The sequence below is a fragment of the Vombatus ursinus genome, unplaced genomic scaffold, assembly GCF_900497805.2.
Source record: "Vombatus ursinus unplaced genomic scaffold, bare-nosed wombat genome assembly UNPS02014791.1, whole genome shotgun sequence".
Taxonomy (NCBI): domain Eukaryota; kingdom Metazoa; phylum Chordata; class Mammalia; order Diprotodontia; family Vombatidae; genus Vombatus; species Vombatus ursinus.
In genome coordinates this window covers 78,206,062-78,233,586 of record NW_020954569.1, presented here as the reverse complement: position 1 = coordinate 78,233,586, position 27,525 = coordinate 78,206,062, and the positions used below count along the sequence as shown (strand labels likewise).

The 27,525-nt window shown below is 36.8% G+C and overlaps 1 protein-coding gene across 5 annotated transcripts in view; it reads right to left on the bottom strand.

The window, feature by feature from the left end:
* The window catches only part of NEDD4L (neural precursor cell expressed, developmentally down-regulated 4-like, E3 ubiquitin protein ligase), a 452,792-nt gene that overhangs the window by 159,532 nt on the left and 265,735 nt on the right, over positions 1-27,525 (bottom strand). For 2 of the 5 annotated variants that reach the window (XM_027868833.1, XM_027868836.1), the window contains exon 1: positions 25,136-26,326. The exons of the other annotated variants lie outside the window; for them this stretch is intronic. In XM_027868833.1, coding sequence (XP_027724634.1) covers positions 25,136-26,326 — 1,191 coding nt within the window. Of the gene's footprint in view, positions 1-25,135; positions 26,327-27,525 lie in introns of those variants that run through there. 5 annotated transcript variants of the gene reach the window in all.

The following is a 27,525-nucleotide window of genomic DNA, read 5'->3' as shown; positions in this document are numbered from 1 at the left end:
GGAAGAATTAACACCTTTATAATGTAATGAATTATTACATTCATTACTGTACTACTGAAGAAAATGTACATTTTTATTGCACATAAACCACAATAACAAATATTTAAGATAGTAAAAGGGCAACCAAAGCATTATCCATGATCCCACAGGCATCTCAGACTTATATGTCCAACTTAACTATTTCAGACTTACCCAGGCACCCAAGTTCACAACATTACTCTCTCACTCATGTTACACATCCAGTCACGGAGCCTTGTTTTTTCTTTGTACAGACTTATAGGTATACTTGTTGTTTGCTCATATAAAATGTAAGCTCCTTGAGGGAAGAGCTGTTTACCCAGCACCTACTATGGCCCCCAGCATATAAAAAATGCTTGTTGGTTGATTGATTGAAAGAGAATTGGCTTTTGGGTCCGAAAATCTGAGTGCTGGCCCAGCCTCTCCCATTTACTAGCTCCGTGATTTTAGCAGAGTCCCTTAGCTTTTCTGTGCCTCATTTTACTTATCTGAACAATGAAAGTACTAGTATTTATGCTATCTACTTTACAGGTAATCATAGGGGCTGATGTATGGGAAATACTTTTATAAATGTCAGTGATGACTAAATTCCTAATGTAGGCCTAGCCTAAGAGAATAATATCTCACTATTTATATGGTACTTCAATCTGGGAGGGGAAGACCATCAGAGTGTCTAGCCAAAGCAGAAAACAACTGCTGTTCATACTCATGTTAAGCCTTCAAAACCTAAAGTGGACTCGGGAGGAGAGAGTGAGGCTGACTACTCCGCACAGCTCTGCCTCATTTAAATCCAATTTACTAGAAAAAAGGACAACCAGCAACAACAAAGGCACTTCAAGGCTTTCTTTACAAGAGCTTAGTGAGGTAGGTAGTGCACAATCTGTCCATTTTAAAGATGACAAAACTGAGGCTCAAAGAAGTAAATTACCATAAAAATAACCCTGTACTTATTTTGTATACACTGGTATGTGAGTGTGTGTCCTTCCCTTTCTCCTTTCTCTCTCTTTTCTCTCAAGACATTGACAAATCACTGACGACAGAGGTTTTATTTTTGTCTTGTATCCCCAGAGCCTAGCCCAGTATCTAGTCCACAAGAAATCTTTCATAAATGCCCATGAATTGAATTGATTGACAAATCATTTGACTACAATTGCACAATTAATTATTGTGGGAAGCAGGATGTCTGTACCCCGAGTCCTGCGCACATTCCAAGGTATCACTTCCGGCAGGAGCCCTACTATTTCCAACAGCTCCATTGATTTCTCTCCTAAACAGCACATTGCCTGATTCCTGATAGCAGAACACCCACGTGCACCACTCTCATTACGTCCACTGCAGTTGTTTCTCAGCTGTCTATGTTAAGTGTGTCCTCGAGGTATCTGGCCTGCCCATCCTGTGCATGGCTGCCTCCTCCACGTTCCGGTAAAACAGTTGTTAGAGAGGAGGATGGCAGAAAGCTACAGGGGAGAGAGGCCTTTGTTCAAAAATCTCCAAATCCAAGTAAGTGACTAATCTGCAGGTCGCCAATGTTAAGGACAGAATCTTGCTTTCTAATACTCAATGGGGTAATCTATGCAGTAGATAGGGTGCTAGATAACAAGGCAACGTTGGTTCAAATTACCCTTAGGGCACTTACTAGTTGTTAACCCCAGCAGGTCACTTAACTGCTCTGTGCCTCAGTATTTAAATCTATAAAAAGAAGGATTTGGACTTGATTTCTTCTAAGATATTTCTTAGCGCCAAATTTGTGATTCTATGATATTGAGAATAGGCTATAAACTCAAGAAAAACATTCGTCAGTATTACCCCATGGACTTCAAGCTCTGTGCTTTGTTGCTATGTGGGCTAGTCTTCCATAAAGTTGTTTTATTCATTTTTTAAGCCAGTACAGTTTTTCATGTTCTTGTCTATTTCTATAGTACTAGATACTGTGCTGTCAAGAAAACAAAACCCCAAGACATTCAAATCATTCAATAAGCATTTCTTAAGTACTCATTGATGTTCCAGGCACTAGGCACTGAGCTGGGTGAAGTGAGACAGTCCTCACCTAAAAAAGTTCCTTAAGAATATGGGAGGGGGGAATGGAGGGGGGTGGGGGGGGAGGGTGACCATATTCACTATTGAAGAAAGGAGACCATGACAAGATTTGGCTGGGGAAAACTGACATGTAATATTCTTCCTTTTTTGGAATTTCAAGTCATAATGTTTTATTATATGTATTCATGTACTAAATTATTAAAAATGTTGAGATAACATTTTCTGTTGTGTAAATGTGTATGACAAGCTATTCCAGAAATTCTTCAACATCATTTAAGCCTGCATATGTTAAAGACAATTTCATGGAGTTGTACTTTATATACCACTAATCAAATTCCTGTTTCTGTCTTCAAATCACCAAGGCAGGATTGGTACAATGGGGGTGGGGGGTGGGGAGAAGAAGACTGAGCTTGGAGTCTTGGTTCTAATCTTAGAGACCTTGGTTCTAATCCTAGGTTTAGCACTTATAACTTAACTTTGTGTGAGTTATAACCTCTCTGAACCTCAGTTGCCTCATTTATTACAAATGAATAATAGCCGAAATACCTACCCTATAATAGCTTACGATGAGGAAATTGTTTTGCATATTTTAAAGTGCCCTAGAAACATGGGCTTCATATTATCGCAGCAAGGAAATTGTAACACAGGATCTTGAATGAACTTTTGCTTCAGTTTTTTAACTAAAGGCAACAGATATAATTAAAAATCAAGGCCTGTATTTGCTGCAAGTCTTCTCTCGTCCTCTAGAGAACTGGGAACGTTTTATTTCATTTTTTTCTATCAATTTAAAAACCTTCTACTCCATTTTAATTAGTCCTCAAATAAAATTAAGTTTGTTTAAAGCTTGTATCCATCCCTATGCATACATTTTTGTTTACTCAATAATAGCAGCATTTATATAATGCTTTAAGATTTGTGGAGTGCTTTATAAATATTATCTCATTTTATCCTCATAACATCCCTGGAAGGAAGGTGATACATTTTGCAGATGGGAAAACTGAGGAAGGCAGAGGATAAGTATCTTGCTCAGGGTCTCACAACTAGGAAGTGTTTGATGCAGGGTTTGAACTCCATCTTCTTAATTCCAGGTCCACAGTCATATGCACTATGACATCTAGCTGCCCCATATATATATATCTTGCATATATCATATTAACTATATCATATACTTAATTGCATAATTAATGTGACACAATTAATATAATCAATCATATATACGATGTGATTAATTATATTATGTCATCCTATCAATTATGTAATTTTATTACACAATCCCATCAATACAGCATTTATGTAAAATTTGTTAATATAATATAATGAAGTAATATTATATTAATGGATTTTATATAAATGATTATATATTAATTTTTTTTTGCTTAAAAAAAAAAAAGGTCACAGCAAACTAATAGTGAGTCCACAGACTAGATTTCTTGGGCTAGATTACTTTTCTCTGTAGCTTATTCAGCACATAAATGAAAGGGACTTCCTTTTCCACCCCTTCCCTCACATGGCCCTCTAGACCAACCACCCAAAGAACTCTTCCATTCCGTGAGGGAGATGATCAGGAGGTTCTAAGTGTGCAAATCAAATACCTTACATGTGCCAGGCCTTAGTCATCATGGTCCCCTAGTGCTAGAATCACTCAGTGGGGACTGGGACTATGTCCCAGTGCTGAAGACCTCATTAAACTAGGATTGCCTAGATTCATTACATAGTGTCTTGTTTTGAGGCGCTATATGATACACAGAGACTTAGCCCAGTCCCTGGCATAGAGCAAGCACTCAATAAATGCTTGTTGACTGACTAAAAGGATATGTTTGCTTCTTAGAATTTTGGTTAGAATTAATCCAAGCATCATCCTTCTTCAGGGAATGTAAATTATGTTTTATTCTTAAGTTTTCATTATACCAGAAATTCTAATGGTCTTCTCTAACTGATTCCTAAAAGTACCTGAGCATTATCTGTCCTGGTGAAAGAGTCCTGGGTATGAATCAGGCTGGTTTGTGGTAGAGGCACCTCAGAACTGGGAGTCTACAGGAGAATACTGTCTGTTTCTTCCATGTTTCTCACAGCAGAATAAGTCAAGATGCCTGCAGCCGTTGAAGCATACTTAGGAAGCAAAAAGGTTTCTTGGTCTGGCTGCTCCATTATATTGCTTGGCTTGCTAAGGCTAAATGGGTTATACCATGCTATGTACTGGAAAAGCATGTTAGGTTTCACATTGACAGAGTAAGCACAATGCAGAGTCATGATGCATGCTCAAAGACAGACCAGATGGACCATTGCATCCAGTAAAAACCTTTCAATCCTCTGAATATCCATGATTAGGAGATATGAGTTCAGTTGATGAACATGGTAAAAATGGTATGGGTCAGATCTTGTTCTGTAATAAAGTGGGATTGCAGAGAGAGTTGTTGCTATTCATCATTCTCTGATTACCTCTTCAATTTGAGAAATTTGACTTATATGAGTCATTGGTCCTTTTGGCATGTTACATCTTGGAATGATTGGAAACGCAGAGACTATGCACAGGACCCTGGGGGACATTAGGGACAAGAAGGTAAGCTCAAGTTGACCACAACTTTCTGAGGCTGGTTATATGATAGGATTTAGGAGATATGCTCTCTTTAAAGGCCTGGGCAATATGAATTGTAGATGTGATTTTTCTTGTTGTGAAATCATTACTGTAGCTTATCATCCAATGGTGCCACTTCAGATTTGTTTGGACATTGGCTTCCTTTTAGAGAGAAAATGGAATCTATTGTAGTTAATGTGATATGAAGAACCAAGGCTTTTGGAAGCTTGGGGTAGAATACCTTCTTATTTCTATGAGCAAATTCAGTAATTAATAGAAAGAAAGGCAATAAGAAATTGTCTAACAAGAGCCAGCCATGGAGTCGGAAGACCTGGGTTTAAGTCCCATTTCCGACCATTACTTGGAATGTAGAAAGCATCTAAGTGTATAAATTCATTTTTGTTGAAATTTAGCACATTCTGTTATAGTCTCCAATAGTTTATGAATTTTAAAACAAATATATTTGTAGCTCATCAATTCTAAACTCAGTTAACTGGCAAGCTCATCTTTCTTAGTCGTGGCTAGAAACTAGGAAATAAGCTAACATTAGATCTCTGTGACAACTTTGTCTTTCTTCTTCATCTCCTCTCCCTCCCACCATCTTCACACACACGTTGTCTACCTTTGTATGTGTATGCATGTATGCATTTTTGTATTTATCTACAACTATATACATATGAACTCATCAATATATAGTCAGGCTCATGAATTTAAATTCCTATACTTTACTCACAGAATGTCTCCTTGTAACTGGTTTCTAAACCCACAGTTGGATGAAAACTGTAAATAAAAGAGCAAAGGGGATGCTATAAGAGTATACTTATAGAAGTAAGGAAAGAAACAGACAATAGAAGAACTCTTTTTAAAAATCACGAAAACTTTTTTAAAGGAAGAGTTTAAGATCATATGGCCCTACATGCCTTAGGGGATCACTCTGTCAAGGTAAAGCACAATAACTGACACTTACAATTATGACCTTGAATCAACAAGAAGTTGTTAAATTGCCTAAAGTCTGTGATATTTAAGGGGGTCTAGAATATCTGATATTCAACAGCTTAAAATAGTTTCCATTCAAACTAATTAAAGTTACTTAAGACGGTGATCAGAAAAGACTCATTTGGTTCAAAGGATACAAAGTGTAACTATACTCAATTTCCAGTTATTTTAATGTGTCCTTCTAACATGAATCGATATAAAATGAAGTAAATAGATCCAAGAAAACATATACAATGACTCCAGTAATATAGGTGGAAAAAATAATTGCCACAAAACAATGTAAAATGAATGTTGTGAAATTACAGAGAACAAGCTTGTTCCCAAGGAAGACATATAAGAAGTCTTCTTCCCACAACTCCTTTGCAGAGGTGGTAATGATGGAAGTGTTCATGGGAGTGGATTATTACATAAATTGACATATTTTTTTTAATGTATTTTTATTGGTATTCCTGATTTTTTCTCTTTTTTTATGAAAAAAAAAAAAAGCTTTGTTATCTGGGATGGCTCTCCTGGAGGGGCAGAGAGAGAGGTGATGGGGCAATATAAGTGATATAAGAAACAAAAGATATCAATAAAATATATTTTTTAAAATTAGTCCTCTAACATTTAGATACTTTTGAGAATAAAATTCTTGAAAAGGTATACTTTAAAATTTTCACCTTGAAGATTTCACAGATCTTAAAAATGCAGATGTTGTACAGTTTTGATTTTCCATCAAAATGTGTTATTTAAAGACTTAGTGAGAATTAAACAATATTAAATAAATACTCAGCAAGTAGATTAGTCAGGGAAAGAATGAGCAATCCCTTTACCCCTCTCATTCTGGAAACCTAAGTGGTTCCAAAAAAAAGCAGCCAGAGGCAGTTTAGGATGCAAAGCAAGAACAAGAATGGAAAAACTGGCTAAATGCTATAGAAGGCTATAGATACATATAAAGAATTTATCAAAATTGCTTTTTTTTTTACTAGAATTAACTAATCAAACAGGCAAATTAAACTAATAGTCAAGACTAAGTTTTTCATCACTAGCAGATACCCTACTCATCTATTGTATTCATACAATGGCACCTTTATGGTCAAAGACAAACTCATAATGCAGGAAGATTTTTGTGCTGCCCTCTCCATGAACAAGAGAAATCACTAGCTGCTGGAATTGCTACCCCTGGTCCTATTAACACCAGCAAACAAATGGGTCAACATAGTCATTCCCAGGCCCAGATTAGTAACAGTGATATACTGCACACCATAGAAAGCAGCCATGAATTATTCATTTAAATTCCTCTCTTTAGAAATAAGCATGTTCCATAATGAAACATAACACGATTACTATTGTACTGGAATGAACATCTACTCTACTGGGTAATCAAGCATCTGCTGGTAGGTCATTTAGAATTCACCTATTTACAAATCACTTTCACCAACAGCACTGTTCAAAAATGGAGGCATTATACTGGTCAGGAAAGACTATACTGAGTTTACAACTTCAAGAAAAGATCAACATAAAATTCTACTTCCATTTAGTTCTTAAATGTGGTGCCTTTATACATAATTATGTGGGCAATCAGCAACACTCTTTCTGTGTCTCTCTGCTGTTTTCCCCTTTCCTACAAAAAAAAAAGTGTGTGTGTTGGGGGGGGAAGAAGTAGGGTGACAAGAGGATGTAGGAACTTCTTTTTTAACTTAAAGAGAAACAAGATGGGGTAAAGACTATTTTGAGAAAGAATGATTATGCCAGCTACAAGCTGCTCCCTTCCTCACAGTTAATGAAGGTGATTAAGTTTTCCATCTGATTTGTATCAGTCTAAAGTAAAATAGAAAATTAAGTCAATCTATGTACTAGCAATAATATCACACACCACAATTGTTAAAAGCACATAGTAGGACATCAATAACCACTGGTGGATTTTTTGTGTACTATTTTTAAAATATTTTAGATCCTAACAAACAGCCATTGTATCAGGCAGGAAATACTGATATATCTATCAGATGCCTTTCTGAGCATTTTAAAGCAATATCTAAAAAAAGCCTTGGATCTCAGCTCTATTAATAATGAAGCTAGAATTACAAATATAAGCCACCACTTTCCTTCCCCACACAGCATACTCTCTCAGCTCCATTTTTTTGTTGATTCCATCCTCTGCCCTGCCTTCAAACAAATCTGCCTACATTTGTTTTGGTTGGCACCAGCTATCAGCATTCCAATAGAAGTCACCTGGCTCCTGAAGCAATATGGTAAAACTTACAAAACAGGAAGCTTGTTTAAAAGGAAAAACACTTTTCACTGAGGTGCATGGGTGCCATAATCATTGAAAGTATTAAAAAAAAAGATCCATTTTTTGAAAATATATTCTCTAAACTATAAATGTTCCCCACACTGCAAATTACCCATTGCCCAATGGCTCTTAGATTGAAAAATACGTACTGACGAATTTTCTATCAGCTCCCAGAAGTCAGAGATCTTAATTCTAGTAGTTCTATCTTCTCCTCATATAACCCTCGATTATAAGAAAGTGCCATCAGTGTTAAGACTGCTGTATCTGGGACATTTTTACTTGGAGGGAAAAAAGCCTGATATTCCCTTCTTCTATTCTCTTTCCTTCTCCACCCAGTAACACTTAAAAAAAAAGCCAGTAGCTGGGATAAAAGTTTTTCATGTGTCTGCTACTGTTTTTCTAACTGACTGATTTAAAAATTCTCTCTCCCCGTAATTATTCATATGCTCTCACTGAATAGAGATTTAGGTCTGATTCAAGCCCTCAGCCTGGCAAGGAAGCACATGACTTGACTAGAGGGCACAAACAATTACATCAGAAGCTGGGCAAAACAGATGTGAAAACCCTGGTCTGGGATAACGCTTCTAAAGGGCCTGTCCCATTTTGTATGAATCTTGCTGTATAAATGAGCTATTTTAAAAAGCGAGAATCTGTTTTGTGGCCCACACATTATTCATCAATGGACAAATAAGCCTTGCAAAATGTGATCTGAAAAGAGCAGATTTTTCCAGAGCAAAATTACAAAAATAAAAACAGCCATATCGATGACATACACATCAGTGTTTGCACATTATGAAATAATGCTCCATTTAAGATAATGAAAACCTGAAGTCTTCATGGCACTGTGACACAGAAATGACAGCGTTAGGCTGGATTACATGCATAACCTTGGGCAAGTACCTAACCGTCTTTACGCCAGGACTTATCTATCTACAAAATCAATCCCTAAGGTTCCTTCTGGATCTGTTGACAGAACCAAGTATTTAGAGCTAGAAAAGACCTCAGACGCCGTCTAGTCCAACCTCCTCATTTTACATATGAGGAAACTGAGGCCCAGAGAAAGTTTCTCAATGGATAAACATGGGGAGAACAGCACAGGCAAACCATCTAGCTCCACTTAGTAGATAGCATAGAATGTGAAATCAAATCACCGTCTTCCTTAAATTCTATCCAGTAGCTTGATAGCAAAGGAATTTGTACAGTTTGCTGGTAGAGAAAAATAACAACAAGCTTCATATCTTGTATCTTGCCTTCAGATAACCAAATTTCATAAGGGAAGAAGTAACAGTAAAGAGAGAAGATATTTTCTAGGGGTATTCTTCTGAATTTATTTCTAAAACTTCATTTCAAATTGATAAACATTTATTAAGCATCTACTATATGCCCATCACTGAATCTATTAGCAAAAGGATTATTATAATATTTTAAACACTCTGTCATGGTAAGACTTGGGCTTAACATATTAAACACAAAATCTTCTAAGAAACTATAACCTGCTTTCTATAATTTACATGAGGCTTGAAAAATCAGCATCCTCCTCCTTAAATGGATGATTTTTTTTTCAAAAACCACAACAATAAGATGAATAGAGAATCATCTTTTATTCTAATGTACAAGTCTTCATGCAATCTGTCTTTTCCAGATTCAGGCTATTGTGGTTTTATTCATATTTATTTATCTATTTATATATATTTATATTATGGTTTTAGGAGGAGAGTAATAGTATATCATATGCTGGTAGAGGGCTAGATACCTAAGTTTCCTTCAGCTCTAGAATTCTATAATTCTATGGAGGTTTTTTTCTAAGCTATTTTTTTTTCTATAGGTAAGAGAAAAACAGACACAGGGACTCAAACGTAGAGAAAGACACAGGAGAAAAAAGACAGACACAGCAACAAAGTATTATGGAAAGAGCACTGGCCATGATGTCATGAGGCCTTGGTTTGAACTCCAACTCCCATACTTAGCAGTTTTGTCACCTTGGGCAAATCACTTAACTTCTCTTAGGCTCAATTTTCTCAACTGTAAGAAAGGAATAACATACTGCCTACCTTTCAGGATCATTTTGAGGAAGATAATTTGTAAAACTTAATGCAATATAAAAATGTGAGCTCATACCATAATGTGTATACATACGCACACACACCCCTATCACTATAATTCAGTTGTTGATTAATGTTACCAGGGCTCTGGATAATGTTAATTCTTGTGAAAATAAAAGGGTTCAAAGAAACATCACCTAAAATGTAATGTGTCAACAAATTGTTTATCTTTGGTTATGCTGATTTTGGTAGAATTTTTTGAGAGGTGTAGGGGGGAGACGAAGGTTGACCTAGACCTATGACATCATTAGTTTAGAGAATTGCCAGTGGAAAAACCAATGCATATGGGCAACTGCTTGGGAACTTACAGTCTAAGAGACTTGTTTGTGGCCACAAGGTTGAGAAAGTTACCCAGAGTCACACGCTGGGTATCTGTCAAAGAAAGGACTCATATTCAACTTCTAGTCTTTCTCTTTCCATGTTATGCCATGCTGCCTAACTGGATAGAAAATATTATCAAATGCAGCATTTGTCTGTTTTTCTAGTATTGGACACAAACAGAGTTATGGAATTTGGACTTAGCTGCAACACTCCTAATCAAACCACATTTTAGATCACTGGGGAAAGGAAAAACCGGCAGCTATATATGTTACTGCTTCTCAAAAGAAATTGGCTAAAAAAGTAAGAGAGAGAGAAAGAAAAGAAAAGGTTGTGAATAGGATGAAAATAGGATGAAAAGCAAGAAATGGAGAAAAAAGAAGGGACTGCAATAGAGGGATAAGGAAAACAAAGGAAGAGTGATTTCTTTGTATCCAAGGGAGGAGCAAGGATCCAGTATGAAGGAGCACTAAACTATTAAAAAAAATTAATCAGTGAGATCCAAGCGTATGAGGACTTACCTTCATTGAAAATTTAGCACCATATTCCTCCTATTGGTTCTAATTATTACCTACAACATCACTAATGTGAAAATATTTAATAGGAATGTGTATGTATAGCCTATCTCAGATTATGCGCCGCAATCTTGGGGAGGGAGAGGGAGAAAAATTTAAAACTCAAAAGCTTATGGATTGTTGATAATTCAAAATTAATTAAAAAAAAAAGAAAAAAAATTCAGCACAATACAAGTGAGAGAGGAAGTACCACAACTTGGGTAGTATTCTTTTTTGATTTGACCAGCTGCAGCATACCATATTCCTCAGGTTTGTGTAAACAAAATTCTGCATACCCGATACACACACACACACACACACACACACACACACACACACATACATATATAATCCCCTTTATAATCCCCTTTAATTCTAGTGCCTTTCCTCTATTGATTATCTCCATTTTATCCTTTATCTATCTTTTTGTACATAATTGTTTGCATATTGTCTCTCTAATTAGACTGGGAGTTCCTTCAAACCGGGGAGTGTCTTCTGCCTTTCATTTTATCCTCAGTAATCAGCACAATGTCTAGCAATGCTAGTTGACTGACAAAAAAAAGACATTGGCTTGGTGACTTTGTACAAAATTGCTCCTCTGTGAGCTCTCTGCAGTATTTCCTGGTTTCTCATAATCTTTTTGTAGCTTGTTAAGAATTGTGAGGACATTTACCATCTTACCCCTTTTAGAAGAGATCTCCTCACATGTGTGTCTTTATTGCTTTAGAACCACAGAGCCTCAGATTTGGAAGAGAACTTATTCTAGAACATCATCACTGACCTTGTTCTGATGTTACATGTAGTATGTACTTGTTTCTGACAAGGATCCTGAAAGGATATGTAATATCTGTGGTAAGTGCAAGAATTTCATAGAATTGTGACTTCCCAGGCTATCTGGTATTACCCTTATCTCTCATCAAAACAATAAAAAGTATTTATTGATCACCTATTCTGTGCTAGGTAGGCACTGTGTCAGGGATAAAAGAACAATGAATGAACCCATCTACAACATATGTCTGAAGGGGTTGGTCACCTAGTATTTGTTTTAAGGACAAATGTGACAAGGTTTTCATGATCTTTTCAGATAGTCCATGATTTTTTGGATAGTACTAATTGCAAGGAAAGTTTTCTTAATATTGTACCAAAATCTTTCCCTGTACAACTTGTATGACTTTTTGTCCTTAGCTTTATTACCTGGGCACAAGTATGCATCTAATCCTGCTTCCCCATGAATCTGACCAGTTTACTGTTACTCTTACTGTGACCATATGAACCACTGTTTTTCCCTTCCTTCTCTAGCTGTTGAAAATGCCTAATAATTAAACCTAAAAGATAAAATCACCTTCCTAAACATCTTTCCTTCTGTTTAACCACCCCACAACCAAGCTCTCCACAAAGCAACACAGGATTCTTGCTTTAGATCTCTGTAAATCAGTAGCAAAACTATGGTAATTTCTCAATCATCTTGGTCACTCTAGCATCAGACCCAAAGACAACATAGCAGCACGTGCCCTATGTGCCCTGAGAACTTTTACCCCTAATGAACTTCTCTTCCTTTTCCCCACCATAAATATCTCCAACCCCATAACAAACCGGTACCTGACCCAAAACTGAAAACTCTGTAAAGCCATCGACATACGGTAAATTTTGATCAATGGAAGAGTAGATTCCAAATCTTTATACATCTAGCAAACCAAAATTATACTAAGAAAAAAATGAACAAATGCCATGTCCTGTTGTGTACTAAAGGAGGAAAAGCAGCATTTTTGATACATACATAATGACGATTAAATTTGCTGCTTTTGTAGAACTCACTTTTATTCATTCATCCAAACATTTGAACTCTAAATGTAAAGCAAAATGAGAAATACAAAGATGATTACAATGTGATTCTATCCTCCAATATTAAGACAGATTGTGTGTGTGTGTAGGTGTGTAAATACCCCCCCACACTCAAATGGCCAACAAGATAATATCTGCATAAGAGAAGTTAAAAATGAAATACTAAAAGAATTCAAGGAATAAAGAAAACACAAGATCATAGATCTAGAAATGGATGAGACCTTAGAGGTCATCTAGTCTAACCCCCTCATTTTAGAGATGGAATCAAGGAGTAGTCAATTTTAGTAGTCAGATAAGAGTTACTTAGGACCTGGATAAAGTCACTGGGAAAACAACAGCATATTTTGTTCTGTCACTTTTAGAATTCTTAAAAATTCAAATAAGATGCCTGATTGTTCCTATTGCAAAAGGTAGAAAGAGGTAGTTATCTCTATTATTTCTTCTTATTTTAGACAAAGAGGATGGAAAAAGAGTGTTTAAGTTTTATCCAATAATTATAAATGCACTCAAAAATAAAAAATGAAATAACACTATTTAATAAAGTATGACTGATACAGATAAATATTTGATAGAAAGGAAGATTCTAAAGCAGCATATCTGTATAATTAAAAAAAAACAGGGGGCAGCTAGGTGGTGCAGTGGATAGAGCAGCGACCCTGAAGTCAGGAGGACCTGAGTTCAAATATGACCTCAAACCAAACACTTGACACTTACTAGCTGTGTGACCCTGGGCAAGTCACTTAACCCCAATTGCCTAAAAAAAAAAAAAATCCCCAAAACCAGAAAACATGAAAGTTCACTTCACTAATAAGAGAACTGAAAATTTTAAAAACAGATTTCATCTGACATCTAAATGGACTATTCTTGCTTTTATCATCCTTGCCAATGTCCAATGTCAGAGGGTCTGTATAAAGACAAGTACACTGATGGACTGTTGGAGAAACTTTGAATTAACACAACCGTTTTGGAAAACAATGAGGAATTAGGCAAGTCACTGAACACTGATCCAACAATTATACTAGGATTTTAATTATATATAATTATATAATTTGACCAAGAAGGTCAAAGACAGAATTAAGGGTTCCAACCATTCTGTGATATTCTTCACAGCATTTTTAAATTGGTTGAAATGAGGTGGGTGCTAATTGACGGGAAATGAATGAACACACTGCCACAGACGAAAGCAAGGGAATACTATTATGAGATTGAAAACTTGCCCATAGCTAGAGTTAGCTTTTATATAGCACATTGAAGTTTACAGAGCACTTTACACATGTTCTCCTATTTGATAACAACACTATTGGGTAGGTGCTGTTATTATCCACTAATGCAGAAACTGATCCTGAGAGAGTGGTTCACCCAGGGTCACGCAGCTAAGTATCTAAGGTAAGTAAATGTCAGCTCTTGGTGACCCCATATACAGCACTTTGTCAAGCTGCCATCAAATATGAAAGATTCAGATAAACCAGGAGAGGTTTTCAAGAACTGATGTAGAACAAAGTAAGCAGAACCAGAACTATATAATCAATGACTAAAATAATGTAAGTGAAGGCATCATTACACAGTAGATGAAGTCAGATCAAGTGTAATGTCTCTTGGGCATCTCAAACTCACCACGTCCAGAATAAAACTCACTATAGTTATTCCTATCACATTGCCACTTTCCACATAGTGGTTTCCACATAAGAAATTAAATGGGAATTTAGGGAGAGTTTTGCGGAAGCTGCAGATGACCAGAAAAAATCTAGAAATTCGGAAATGCATAAAATATATGTATAATATTGTAAACACCCCTTAAAAGAAAAAGAAAAAAGTTCAGACTTCTTCTCTGGTACAAAGGTAGGGCCAAAAAATTTTACGCAGATTTCCCAGATCGTGGGGGCACCGCATTCCTATTCCCCACGATGTGGAAGGGTAACTAATATTTCCTTTTAAACTCACCACTCTCTCAAATGTTCTTATAATGTCAAGGGCACTACCACTCTTCCAGTCACTCAGGTTTGCAACTTTGGTATCACTATGAACTCCTCACTGCCCCCCCCCCCCCCCCCCCCCCCCCCCCCAGCCAAACAGTCACTAACTCTTGTTCTTTCATATACACCCCCCATCTCCCCTCATAGAGTCACCATCCTAGTCCATGCCCTCATAACTTCTAACCTAGACTATTGTAGTAACGTTCCAATTAGTTTGTCAAATTTTTACTTCCTAATTATTACTCCAACCACAGTGCAGGCAAGCTTCAAAAACACAAGTTCATTTCAAAAACTACAATGCCCTGTCCTTAGCTAAGACACGGGGATGCCTTAACTATACATGTGCATGCACACAGAACAACAAGACAAAAATCAAGTAGGGACCTCTACTACTAGGCATGATCAAAATAAGGCAGTGGAAACACTAAGAATGACAAACCCAAAGTAATGCTATCAATAGTCAAGTAGAAAAAAATTCAATTAAGTGATTGTGTACCTACTATGTGCAGGACATTGTGTGTGCTATATGTACTACAGAAGCAATATGGAACATTATTTCAGATGTACTTTTACTCATTTTGGACTAATACCACACATAGGAGTAAAGCCTTATTTGTAGTCCTACAACAAAGATTCAAAGGCTCAGATCTGTGTTAGCCTTCCAGTCATGATCTAGCAAAATTCTAAATTAGGAAAAAAAGAAATTCAGTTCAATCAAGAAAAGTCACCAGCAAAGGATAGTCTTTCCTTTTGAGAATTTGTCAATTAATTAAAAAAAATACAAAAAAAATTTCCCCACACATATGCTTTTATTAGAGGGTAGGAAGTATCTTAAGGAAAGTAGATGAGATACTCTTTCTCTCTTTCTCTCTCTCTCTGTCTCTCTCCCTGTGTGTGTGCGTGTGTGTGTGTGTATACCACTGCATGTAAGAAAGAAATACAATGAAGAATTCAGAAAAGATTTCTTTTCACATTACTATAAAAATACTGTGACCAGTTTGGGAAAAAATAATCACCCTTAAAGATAGACGTGAATATCTTAGAAGAGGCTACAAAAGAGGCCAAAAAAGAATTGACTTAAAATGTAGATGGTACAATCAGTCACAAAAGCTACAGTTCTTTGTCCCAAAGAAAAAGGATAAGAAAAAGGGCAGATAGAGTTTTGATTCCAGAATAAGGTTATTGCATGGGGAAGTAATGGACATTTGTTCAACTTGACCAAAAAACAAAACAAAACAAAACAAAACTAGGAGATTTATTAAATCACTACAAAGATTAAGTTAAATCTAGAACATTTGAAAGTGAGATTTAGTTGTGAAATTCTAGGTATTTTTTTTTAATCAGTAAATGTTTACAGAAAAATATAGTAACATATTTTTGATTAAATATCCTAGATTTTATAGAACAGGATAATTTCAAATAAAGAGGGTACACTCTCAATGAAGTTTGGCGAAAGGAGTCATTCTTTCAGAAACCATCTGTCCCAATTTTGGGTTCAGAAAATATTGTCACTGTAACTATATTTAATGCTAAAAAAAATAGGGAGTTTTAAATGTAATGGAAACACTTGAGGACAATGACTTATTTTTTTCCATTTTTGTCTTCTTATTGCCAGTATCTAATACATACTAGGCACTTATGAATTGCTTTAAGTGAAATGAAAGAGTAGCATTCTCAATCATTTAAAGGAATGGCTGTAATGTTAGTTCAGGTCCTGGCACCAAAGAATTAAGCCAGGTTAAGTCCCTTCCGAGTCTGCTTCTAAGACTTTCTGAATTTAGGACATCTCTCAATAACAGGCAATAAGTAATACTAAATGCAACTAAAGGAAAATGACACTGGAGTATTTTACACTTCAATTTTGAGGATGAGAATACGATATACATTATATGAAGGACCATGACATCAGAAACACCTGAGAAATTCAACACACAGCTGATTATCATCTGATAGCTTTTTAAAATTAAACACTCTACTTTTCTCTCAGGAACTTTCAATTTTTTGTTTGTAACATCTGCATGGAGACCAAGACCACTGCACTGTCATTTCATGAATAGAGCAAGGGATTGGTAAAGATAATTGACATCTCTTCATATCCTGATTCATTTCCCAGACCATCTTTCTTTCTTTGCTATTTATATTACTTCTACTCCAGATCACCAAATTCAAATTTAGAACTTCCCTTCCCCTCCCTACCTCAAAGGAAGGTGGTCAGAACTTTCTCATATATTAATTCAGGCAAGAAATGGCCTGCTATAAAACTTTCTGTATCTTCCCACATCTAGGAATTCTGAATGCTACGTTCAGTGGCATAAGCCAAAATAGGAGGAAGAAAAACAACTAAAGATTCCATAAATAGGAACTAAATATAGCACATACAGTTATTTACCCCATCTATTATTGTTTTGTTGCCATTTCTTTCCCCACCTCATTTTACAGATGAGGCAAACAGAGTTAAGTGACTTGCCCAGGGTCACACACCTATTAAGTATCTGAGGCCAGATCTGAGCTCAAGAAGATGAGTCCTTATGACTTCAGGCCCAGTTCTCTATCCACTGCACCACCACTAGCTGTACCAGCTCTTCTTTATAAACACTACAAAAATGAAGATTTACAGAAGATACCATAACCTATTCTGTGCCTATAGTCACAGTAGATTATTACTCTACTTTCTTTTTTTGGAAGAGGAAGACTAAAATACTAAGCATATTTATTTCAAAATTGAAACAAGCTGTTGAGTACTAACTGGAAACTTACTACTGTCAAGATTTTTATAAAAATACATAAAAATTTATCATGTGCCAAAGCTCAATATACAACCATACTGTACTTAACTGTATAGAATGGCACTACAGAAAATACATTTACATTTAAACATGCAATATACTCATACATTTCACCTTGGGTACCAAGGGAACACCTTCCCCGTAACAAAAATTACAAATGCTATCAGCAAGCATGCCTCATCAAAAATGGTCCAAAGCATTTACCCTAGGGTTTAGGTTTAATCAGTTGCTTTCAAGTTCCATAATGGAAAGTGTTCCCCCAAACAGCCATCAACATAACCTGACAATAGCAATATTCACAATTCAATGACCTGCATGAAATTTCCGGTTTCAAATATAAAATTATCTTCCTGCAATTCTCTGCTGAAGTCATTTCGATGATGACAAATGAATCAATTTTTTTTAAAGATTCAGTAAGCTTAAAAAAAATCCAGCCAGCTAGAAGATTGAGAATATCAAAGAAAACAAATGGAATAGTATCAGAACAACAAATTCACTCTAATGAAAAAAAATCCTTTTTAAAAAATAGATTAATGTCCATATTCCCACCAGCTCAACTGCTATGGTGTTTGGACAAAGTCTCTAAAGTCTCCTTGAATACATCAAAACATTTTCAATTGTATATGCAAAAAGTAATTAATAAACAATTATAATAGTTTATCTAAATTATGGATATTATTTACACAAAAACTCTCAGCAAGAGTATTCATAATATCATTTCTTCCTACATAACAAACTGTTCTCAGAGATGCAGCACACTTATCAAAAAATAATGGATCCTTCTCACTTATCTTATGAGAAAATACAAGGAAATTTCCACTGAAAGACCTAAGTTACAGCAATCAAGCTTTATCTTATCTTCAAAGGCCAGGACAAGAGATACTAAAGAGAGAATTGTTTTACCTCAAAACTCAAGCAAAGCAAAAACAAAGATCCTGAATTATTGTCTTAATGCATTACAGATCAACAAACTCATATGCTAATAATTCTTAGCAAGCAGTATTTGATTTCACTTAGTAATATTACTATCAATAAAATATCATTTATAACAGATGCAAGGAACAACAACAATAACAACAAGAGATGATATGATAGTAGTGGACAGCAGGGCAGCCCTGGAGTCAGGAAGACCATGTTCTGTTTCTGGCATATACTATCTATGTGTAAGCAAGTCAGAATCTCTCATTACACCAAGCAACTGAGACTATTAATTGCAGAGAGGTAGAGGAAGTATCTATACCATGAGTACCCTACATGAATGAAATCTGCTGCTCTAGATGCCCCTCCCAAGTTAAGCTCATGACCTTTAATCTCTTCACTATGCAACTAACTGAAGCTTTGACTGACACCATCTCCCTCAGCCTCCTCTCCCCTCTGATTGGAGGGCTGGAGAGTGGAGTGCCAACCTCCTCCCAATGCCTTCCTTTACAGAAGGCAGAAATTGGTCTTTTTGGCTCACTCCACTCTATATCTGTTGTTCTGCCTGGTTTCAACTACACAGAACAAGATGCCCCCATGTGGGGAATTCCCTAATGTCCCCTGCCCCACTCATCCATTTTCCTGCCTCCTTTTATGTGTTATCTCCTCTCATTAGATTATAAGCCCTTTAAGGGTAGGGGCTGAGTTTTTATTAACTGTATCCCTATCACTTAGCATAGTGCCTGGAACATCATGGGAGTTTAATACATTTTGATTGGATTAGAGACCAAAAATTAGAAAACAATTATTCTTGGTTTTTATTATTAATGATAATTATGATAATACTATTAGGAATGATGATAATAATAGCAGCTTTATGGTTCACAAAGTACTTTACATAAAATATCTCATCTGATCCTTACTACTAGGTATAATTTTCTCCATTTTATAGAGGATGGAACTGAGGCTCAGAGATAGGGAAAATGTTAGTACCATCAAGAGAGGTAGAACATTTACTGGAAGGGCCATATTTGGCAGAAGATGTGGAGTTGAAAAACAGGTAATTGTCCTAATGGCAGCAAGCATTTCCCACCTTTGTTCCTCACTGGACTTTGATTGTGACTTTTTGAGCTTTGCCACCATGCCTCAGCCATCATTTCACCCTGGAATTCCCTGCAGTACCTGGGGCATCCTTGTGGACTGGTTGTTGTCCTTTGTGCTCAAAGAGGAGCAAAATGACATCACTATGCTGGGGGGTGTCAAGATATAGTGTGTCTGACTGTAGCTGATCAGACAAATACAAACTCAGAAGGCTCTACCACACATTGGGCACAAACAGTCCATATGAACATTTGGAGTGGAGAAGTCTCTAAATTTGTGCATCTCATGCTTCTTTTCTTCCATTCTCCTCCTGTTGGAACAGCCACCCACCCCTGCATCCTTCTCACCTCAGAATAAATACCTCTCCATTATTCTGGACCCTTTTTCTCCCACTGATGAGTTCCTCCCAGGGCCCTATTTTGGAGAGGCTCCTAGGCTAACCAACCTTCATTCTCTTCTTGGCTCTATTTCCGACTTTCTGAAGTGTGAGGTTCCTCTCCTTCCCCATCCTCCTTTCTAGCTCCCTTTTGGGTATCATCCTTCCTTATAAGCTTCTTGAAAAAAGGGTCTTTCTTTTTTTGTTTATATTTGAGTCCCCAGAACATAGAACAGTGCTTGATACAGAATAAGCACTTAATGGATACTTGATGCCTTGCCTTGTTTTAAAATTAATGGGTAGCAAGTGAAGCTTTTTGATCAGGGGAAAGACTGAATATTAAAAATATCTCCTTGTAAGTGGTATGGAAGATACATTAGAGAGGGCAGAAAATTAAAGCAGATAAAACAATTAGGGGACTATTATTAACAGCTAAGGAAGGAATGCTGTAGGAAATGATGTGGGTGATGAATACAGAGAATTATCAAAAGATCTACATGAACTGATGCAGAGTGAAGTAAGCAGAGTAAGGAAGTAAAGTAAATAAAAAAAGTAAGAAAACAATATACACAGTAACTACAACAATGCAAATGGAAGGAAGGACACATCAAAAGATCAAAAGTGAATACAATTATAAAGATCAAGCAGGACTTGAATGAAAAAAAAAAAGAGGATATTCCCACCCACCCCTTGGGGAGATCCACAGGTGTTACACATTGAACAAGTTTTCTGACTTTTTCAATGTAATGCAATTCAATGCTTATTTTTTTTCTTTTATATTTCTTTCTTTTTGTCTTTAAAAAGCACTTTTTGGGGTAGGTAGGTGGCACAGTGGATAGAGCACCGGCCCTTGAATCAAGAAGACCTGAGTTCCAATCCAGCCTCAGACACTTAACCCTGATTGCCTTAAAAAAAAAAAAAGCTTTACACACACACACACATACGTACATATGTACGTACGTATATATATAGGATGACCCCTCTGGGAGAGGGAGAGAAGGGATAGTGGGGATAATTATGAAGATAATTATGATGATAATTATGATAATTATGAAGATAAAAACTTATTTAAAGCAACTGTTAAGGCAAGAAATGCTGAGGGCCTGAATTAGGGTGGTAACTATGTTCATGGAAAAAGGAAGATGAGCTCAGGAGATTTGGGGGAGAAAGAATTGACAAGAAATTTACTGATTGGACATGTAGGGCTAGTAACAATGGGGAGAAGAGAATGACTGAGGCTATGAACCTGAGTGTCCTTGACAGAATGAGGGAGGGTTGGGGGGAGGGGGAATGAGTATGGCAGCTTAGGACATATTGTACTTGTGACTTATATCAGGTTAAAGAAGAAATGGATTGCAATGACATGAGAGCACTATTCCACTTAAAAACTGGGCAATGAAAAGAGAGAGAAAGGCAGACAAAAGCTTGAGAGACGGAAGAACAGAGCATGTTTGCACACTGTAGGAAAGCAGTCAATAGAACTATATTACTTGATTTATAATAAAAACTGGAATATAAATATACAAGAGAAGTACAAAATATTATGTGAGACACCGAGAGGGGAAATTTACTTCTATCTGGAGAAAAGTGGGGAAGATTTAGGAAAGGATTCATAGGAAGTGCTATAGATGTTGGAAGTTGAAAGATGGAAATAATACCAACAGATAATGCTGTGGTAAAAGGGTAATGAATCTGAGAATTGGGAACACAATATTAGCAAAAAAAAAATTAGATGAGAAATTGAGAAAGGTAATAAAAAATAGTAGCTCAGTTTGACTCTTACAGATTAGGCAAAAAACAGATAAGGCTGGAAAGGTTCTTCTCCTTAGTCCGGACTTGATTCAATAGTCGATTTTTACGGTTTCAAATCTGACATATCTCTGACATATCTGACATATAGGGTAAGATCCTGCATCATATTTGACACCCTTCTATCCAACTCTGCAAATGCTTGGTATTATGCAATATATACAGTAGGCCCTCAAGTATTTGTGGCTGCTGCTCTGTTCCTGATATATGCTGGGTAGATTCTTACATAACAGGATTTTTTTTAAAGACAGGAAGAAGAATGAGTGGTTATATGTATGTGAAATTATATATCATTGACAAAGTACTACCAATGTCAAATATAATAAAATTTTGAAAACACTAAGTTCAATCGTGTGAAATGTAAATAAACTTTCCCTTTTCCGATAAACCAAACTAACATGTAAATCCCCCAAGACATTCTTAACAAGAGTTAAGTGAAAGAAGCCAATAGCTATTGATAAAACCTTAATCTCCTCTCAGGTTACAGGGCTAATGAGATAGTATAATCATTAGAAACAACTGAGTGGAGAGTAACTGTTGAAAAAAACCAAGTTTAGTATAAGTTGATTATAACATAGCTCCTTACACAAATACATGTTAACTTTGGATCCCCAGAAATATAATGACAAACAATTAGTCAAAGCTTGACTTAACCAGGTTATCTTATCAGGCAAATGTCAATTCTTTACTAAAACTAACATTATGAGAGGGTTGGACTGTATTTGCTCCAAGATTCTTGGAGGAACACATAAGTACACACATATCTACATATGTGTCTATATGTAGACACATATGTATAAGAATAGATATCCATCTCTATCTACATATATGTATTAACACATTTACATAGACATGTCTATACACATACATGAGTGTGTGCGCGTGCATGTGTGTGGATGGAATTCTGAGTATCATTCCTAAATTAAGAAAAAAAAGTTTCCAGACATTCTTCATGGAATAAATTTGGCCTTCTACTAGTCTCATTTTTAGTTAATATTTCATGAAACCTCATAATGAATCCATTCTTGGATTGAAAAAACTTCTCAGTAAAACAGAAGATATTTGAAAGATCACAAACACTTGATGACAGTAGGTCTGTAGACGCCCATATGAATGCTTCCCCTCAAGATAAATAAGGCTGTGGCAGCTGCTGCCTGCACTCTAAGGCTGGGCTCACATCAAACACATGCAATGCAGCAAAAAGGAGAGAGGAGAACCTGCTTCTAAAGTAAAGAGAAATTTAAAAATAAAAGGGTTAGAATTCTTTGGGTTGTTGCTTCCAACAGCCAATTCATATACACTACTTGATAACCTATGTTTCTGTCAAAGAAAATGCCAATGGACCTCAATAGTGGCTCTTTGAATTAATTGTCCAAGATATCCAGAGAATGTTCTTTTTTTTTTTTTTTGGCTCTCCATTCTCCTGAATGTCTCTGATTAAAAATTTTTCAAAAGATAATTACATACTAAAATAAATCTAGTCGGAAACACTTAAATTAGAAACCTATTTATAATTTTTAAAAATGCTTAAATGCCTTTATGCCCAACAGTCTAACTATAAAACTAGCTAATATTTTGGTGGTACAAATTGGATGCCAGAAATATGGTAATGATCAAAATTGTCTTTTAAGGAAACAAGTTGCCAAAATAAGATTGTGAATATTTTAAAGAAGTCCTTATGATAGGAGTGACCCAAGTGAAGCAGTGCACTGGAGATGACTGTTGAAGACATGAAGGCTTTGAACCTACACTGACATATTCATATCTGGGGGAAATACTTCTAAAATGTCAGCAGTTTCCTAACCCTTTTCTATGTAGTTATTCTACTACTTTATGAGGAATAACATTAAGCTAAAGCAATGATGAAACACACAGCTGTTTACCAGAAAGGGGTTAGAGATATTAAAAAAAAGGAAGGGAGTGGGGTGGACTGAGAGAGAAAAGAGCAAAAATGGGGAGTTGAATAAAGTCATCCAGGAGATAGCATTTGCTGCACCCTTGAAAAAGTGGCACAGTGAGCTTAGCAGGGATATCAACCAGCCTAATTATTATTTAAGAAGCTAATGTTACAAATCGCTACAACTCATAAAACAGAAAGGAAGCATCTGTAGAGCAAAGCACTGGAAAAAATACATAGAGATAGATAGATTTTTATATTTACTATCAGAAACAAGCTTTTTAGCAAGGTAAGGATGCTACATGATGCTGAAAGACAAAATAATAATAATAATAATAATAATAATAATAATAATAATAAAAATGATGATGCAAAACATAGGGAATGAATTCTTTTAGAAAGCACTTAAATCTAGTGGTTATAAACAAAAGAAATCAATCTGATTAAAGTTTCCATATCACTTGTTTTGCTAGATAGAAACTATGAGAGCTGCAGAGTCATCATATGGCCTGGGTGAAGTAAGCAGCTGTCTTTCTGTGCTACATTTCACTGAAAGGGAGAGCCTAGGAGAACAGGAACGCACACAGGCAGCAAGCGCCAGAGTCTGTGTGAGTGAGTCTGTTTTCACAGCTGGAGATAGTGCACTTACTATTCTATATACAGCATCATTGAGCCTGGAGTCTCAAGTGGGCAGTGTTAAATTGCACTGTAATGCAACTTGAGAATTAATGATTCCCCATAAAAGTTTTACCCATGCTTGGTCCCTAAAGTTATTTTGCTTCAAAAATAAGTAACATACCACATGTACTGCATTGCTATTCACATGGAGTACACTTCTTAATTAATCAAAGCAAACAAATAAAAGTATCTGAACTAGACCGACTCCTAACACAGCAGAAAAAAACTTTGGGACATGTATTGATGTAAACATTTTAATTAGTTAAGAGAAACTACATCATTATTTCCCTACTTCCTAACACTTTAAAGCATAAATTACTTTTGATAAAAAGGCCCAGCACAGGATGAAGCTGCAAATAGGTTCCTTATGGATTTTCCAACATTAGCATGTGACCTTTGGCTAGGTTTGGTTTTTTAGTTTTAGTTTTTTTTAGATGGGGAGGATGGAATTGCTTTTTAAGCACTGAAAAAGGGAAACCATTATATTTCGCCAAAATGGGGACATGGACATATTTGCTTCAAACAAAGTCAGGTAAGGGCATCTGAAGACTTACAAGGAACAAAACTTTTTAACTGATAAGTATTTTCTTGCAAAACATGTCGGTCTTATTATAACATTATGATTCCAACCAAATACTGGACCCACAGGTACATATCAAGAGCATGAGAACAACATGATTTGAGGCTAGAAATTATGAGTAACCTGGTTCTTTGAAAAGGAAAACTTCAAATGCTGTAGAAGAAAGCTTCTTTTAGTTGTAATGCCAAAAAACCAAAACAAAACCCCAAATAAAACAAAAAACAAAAAAGCATTCCCAGTTTGAACCCATTACTTTTGTCTAATGTTCAAATAGGAACATACCACATTCAATGGCTAACTTACCAGAGTGTCTGCTGCTGTTGAAGCAGGTGTGTCTGAACTATTCTCTTCAAGAGTCTGGTGAGGTTCTTCATGACCACGAGTGACAAGAATTCTAAAGTGTTGTTGTCGGGAATTCTGATCTTGCCTGATCTTAAAAGTGCAGCCCTTACTCTGTGGGATCCTTTCTACTGAGTTACTCCTATGTATTTCAGGACAATTCCTGCTATTGTTAGGAAGCTCTGAATTCACTCTGTCTTCCATTGGGCTAACTCGCTCAGGTCGAGGTTGCACTGGATAAGAGGTACTCCTCTCTAGCCTTATTCTTGGATACCTGACCAACCTGTCCCCCTTTGTTCCAGTAAATCCAAAATTGTAATCACCACCAGGGCTTGGAGTGCTTGCTTGGGGTTGCTGCAACTGGAAAACAAAACACCTTTTCCCAGAACTAGAAGATACATCTGGCACATGTTGCAAAGACCAACGCCTGGGCTCAGGAGCAGAAGGGTTGTTCTGAACTTCTGATCCAAAGGGCAAGAGTCTAACCTGACGCATTTCTGCGCTTGAAGCACGATGCTGAATTCTTACTCCAGTGATGTTCGAGCCGGAAGCATTTTCATTGCCTTCTACAGCCTGAGCAACTGAGGGGATAGCATCACCTTGGTTATCTGAAGGAACGGTACAAAACACTCTGTGACTGCAAGTGTTATTAGATCCATTGACCTGTTGTCCTAAATCATCAAGCAACCTTGGTGGAGAATTACTGGGGGATTCTCTTTCTGAAGTTCCTTGGGAGCTGCTTTGGGATGAAGAAGATCTACTTACTGGTGTAGTAAAATTCTCCCTAAGATCTGAAAATTTATAGGGAAGGTCCTCCTCAAGAGATTCTGGTGCCCTGCACTCATCCGTATGTCCGTTCACAGCTTTGCGCTGCAGGGAGATTTGCACAGATGAGCTCCTTGTTGGACGGGCATCAATGTTATTCAGCAGCTGAGGGATAAACATGGATGTGCTTCGTTTGAGGGATCCCACTTCTTGTAGGCTACCGCCACCATACTCTGCTCCATTTTGAGAGAATGGGTGAGGACTGTTTCTCCTTGGCAAAGTGTGGAATGCCATAAAAAAGTCGTCTTCTCTCTCTCGATCTAGGATCTCTGATTCAGGGGCTGTGTTGCTTCGACCAGAGCCAAAATGAAACCGCAGCCGATGGGCCATGGTTTAACAGGAGGGCAGGAAGGGAGAGGGAAACAACAACAACAATTCAGGCACTGCCAGAAGTTAAAAATCAAAGACATAAACTCCAAGAAAAATTGTCCCATCTGCCAAACCGTTAGCACTGCACCAACGATAGTGACAGATAGCAGAAATAACCCAAGTGGCAAGCTGCATTCCAGGCATGATTGGATAAGAGGAATCAGAGCTTCTGCACACTGGGACAGAGGGTAGGATGGTTAGAGCCACATGACCTTGCTCTCCCTCTCCAATGCCAGCTTCTGGACTTGGGTTGTTTTTTTTTTTTTCCTCCCTCTCCCTCTCCCTCTCTTTTAAACAGTAAGAGCCTGAAACAGCACCTTCCCAGCTGCTCTTTTTCCATCAGAAAGGCATTGCCCCAGCGGGCGAGCTCTCACAGCTGACTAGGGCAGCAAACACTCTCAGCGCTACTATTAATCTAAATCACATCATATTCACAGGGCACTTCTGAACTAAGCAACATGCATGCACACGCTCACACACACACGCACGCACACCCACACACGCAGCACACTCTCCCAAATGAATACAAATTGCCTTCCATTAAAAAACAGCCCCACATTTTCCCATATCCCCTCACCACCTCCTCAGAAAGACCAACTTAAAAAGTAGAAAGAGGTCTCAGGTTTTCAGCAGCAGCAGATTTTGTTTGTTTGTTTGTTTTGCTGGGTTATTTATGACATCATCAGACTACCATGGCGGAATGCAAACTAATAAAAACGCACTATAAATATAATTACACACTACCCAGAAGTAGCTCCCTTTAATGCTAAATAATTAGACTATGATCAACAAGTAAGAAAATATCTATGTGGGGGATGGGGTGGGAGACAATTTAAAATACTGCTGGAGTTAATACTATAAATCTTGCCACTACACTGAAACTTTCTCCTTAACAGCTACCAAAAAGAAAAAAAGGTTACAAAGAAGAATTCTCACCCGAGGAAAGAAAAAGAGCAATAAGAAACACAGCTTGAGAAAATATTGCCCTCGTACGTGCCAGGTAGGAAAGACTGAAGAAAACCAAAAAAGGTTGGCATATATGCAGATTTGTATTAATTTCATATGGACACCATATAGAGGCAATGTTGCACCAAATACTGCATTTTGGATGCCCATATGGGATATTCTTATGCTTGCTAAAAGCCAAAATGCTTCACAAA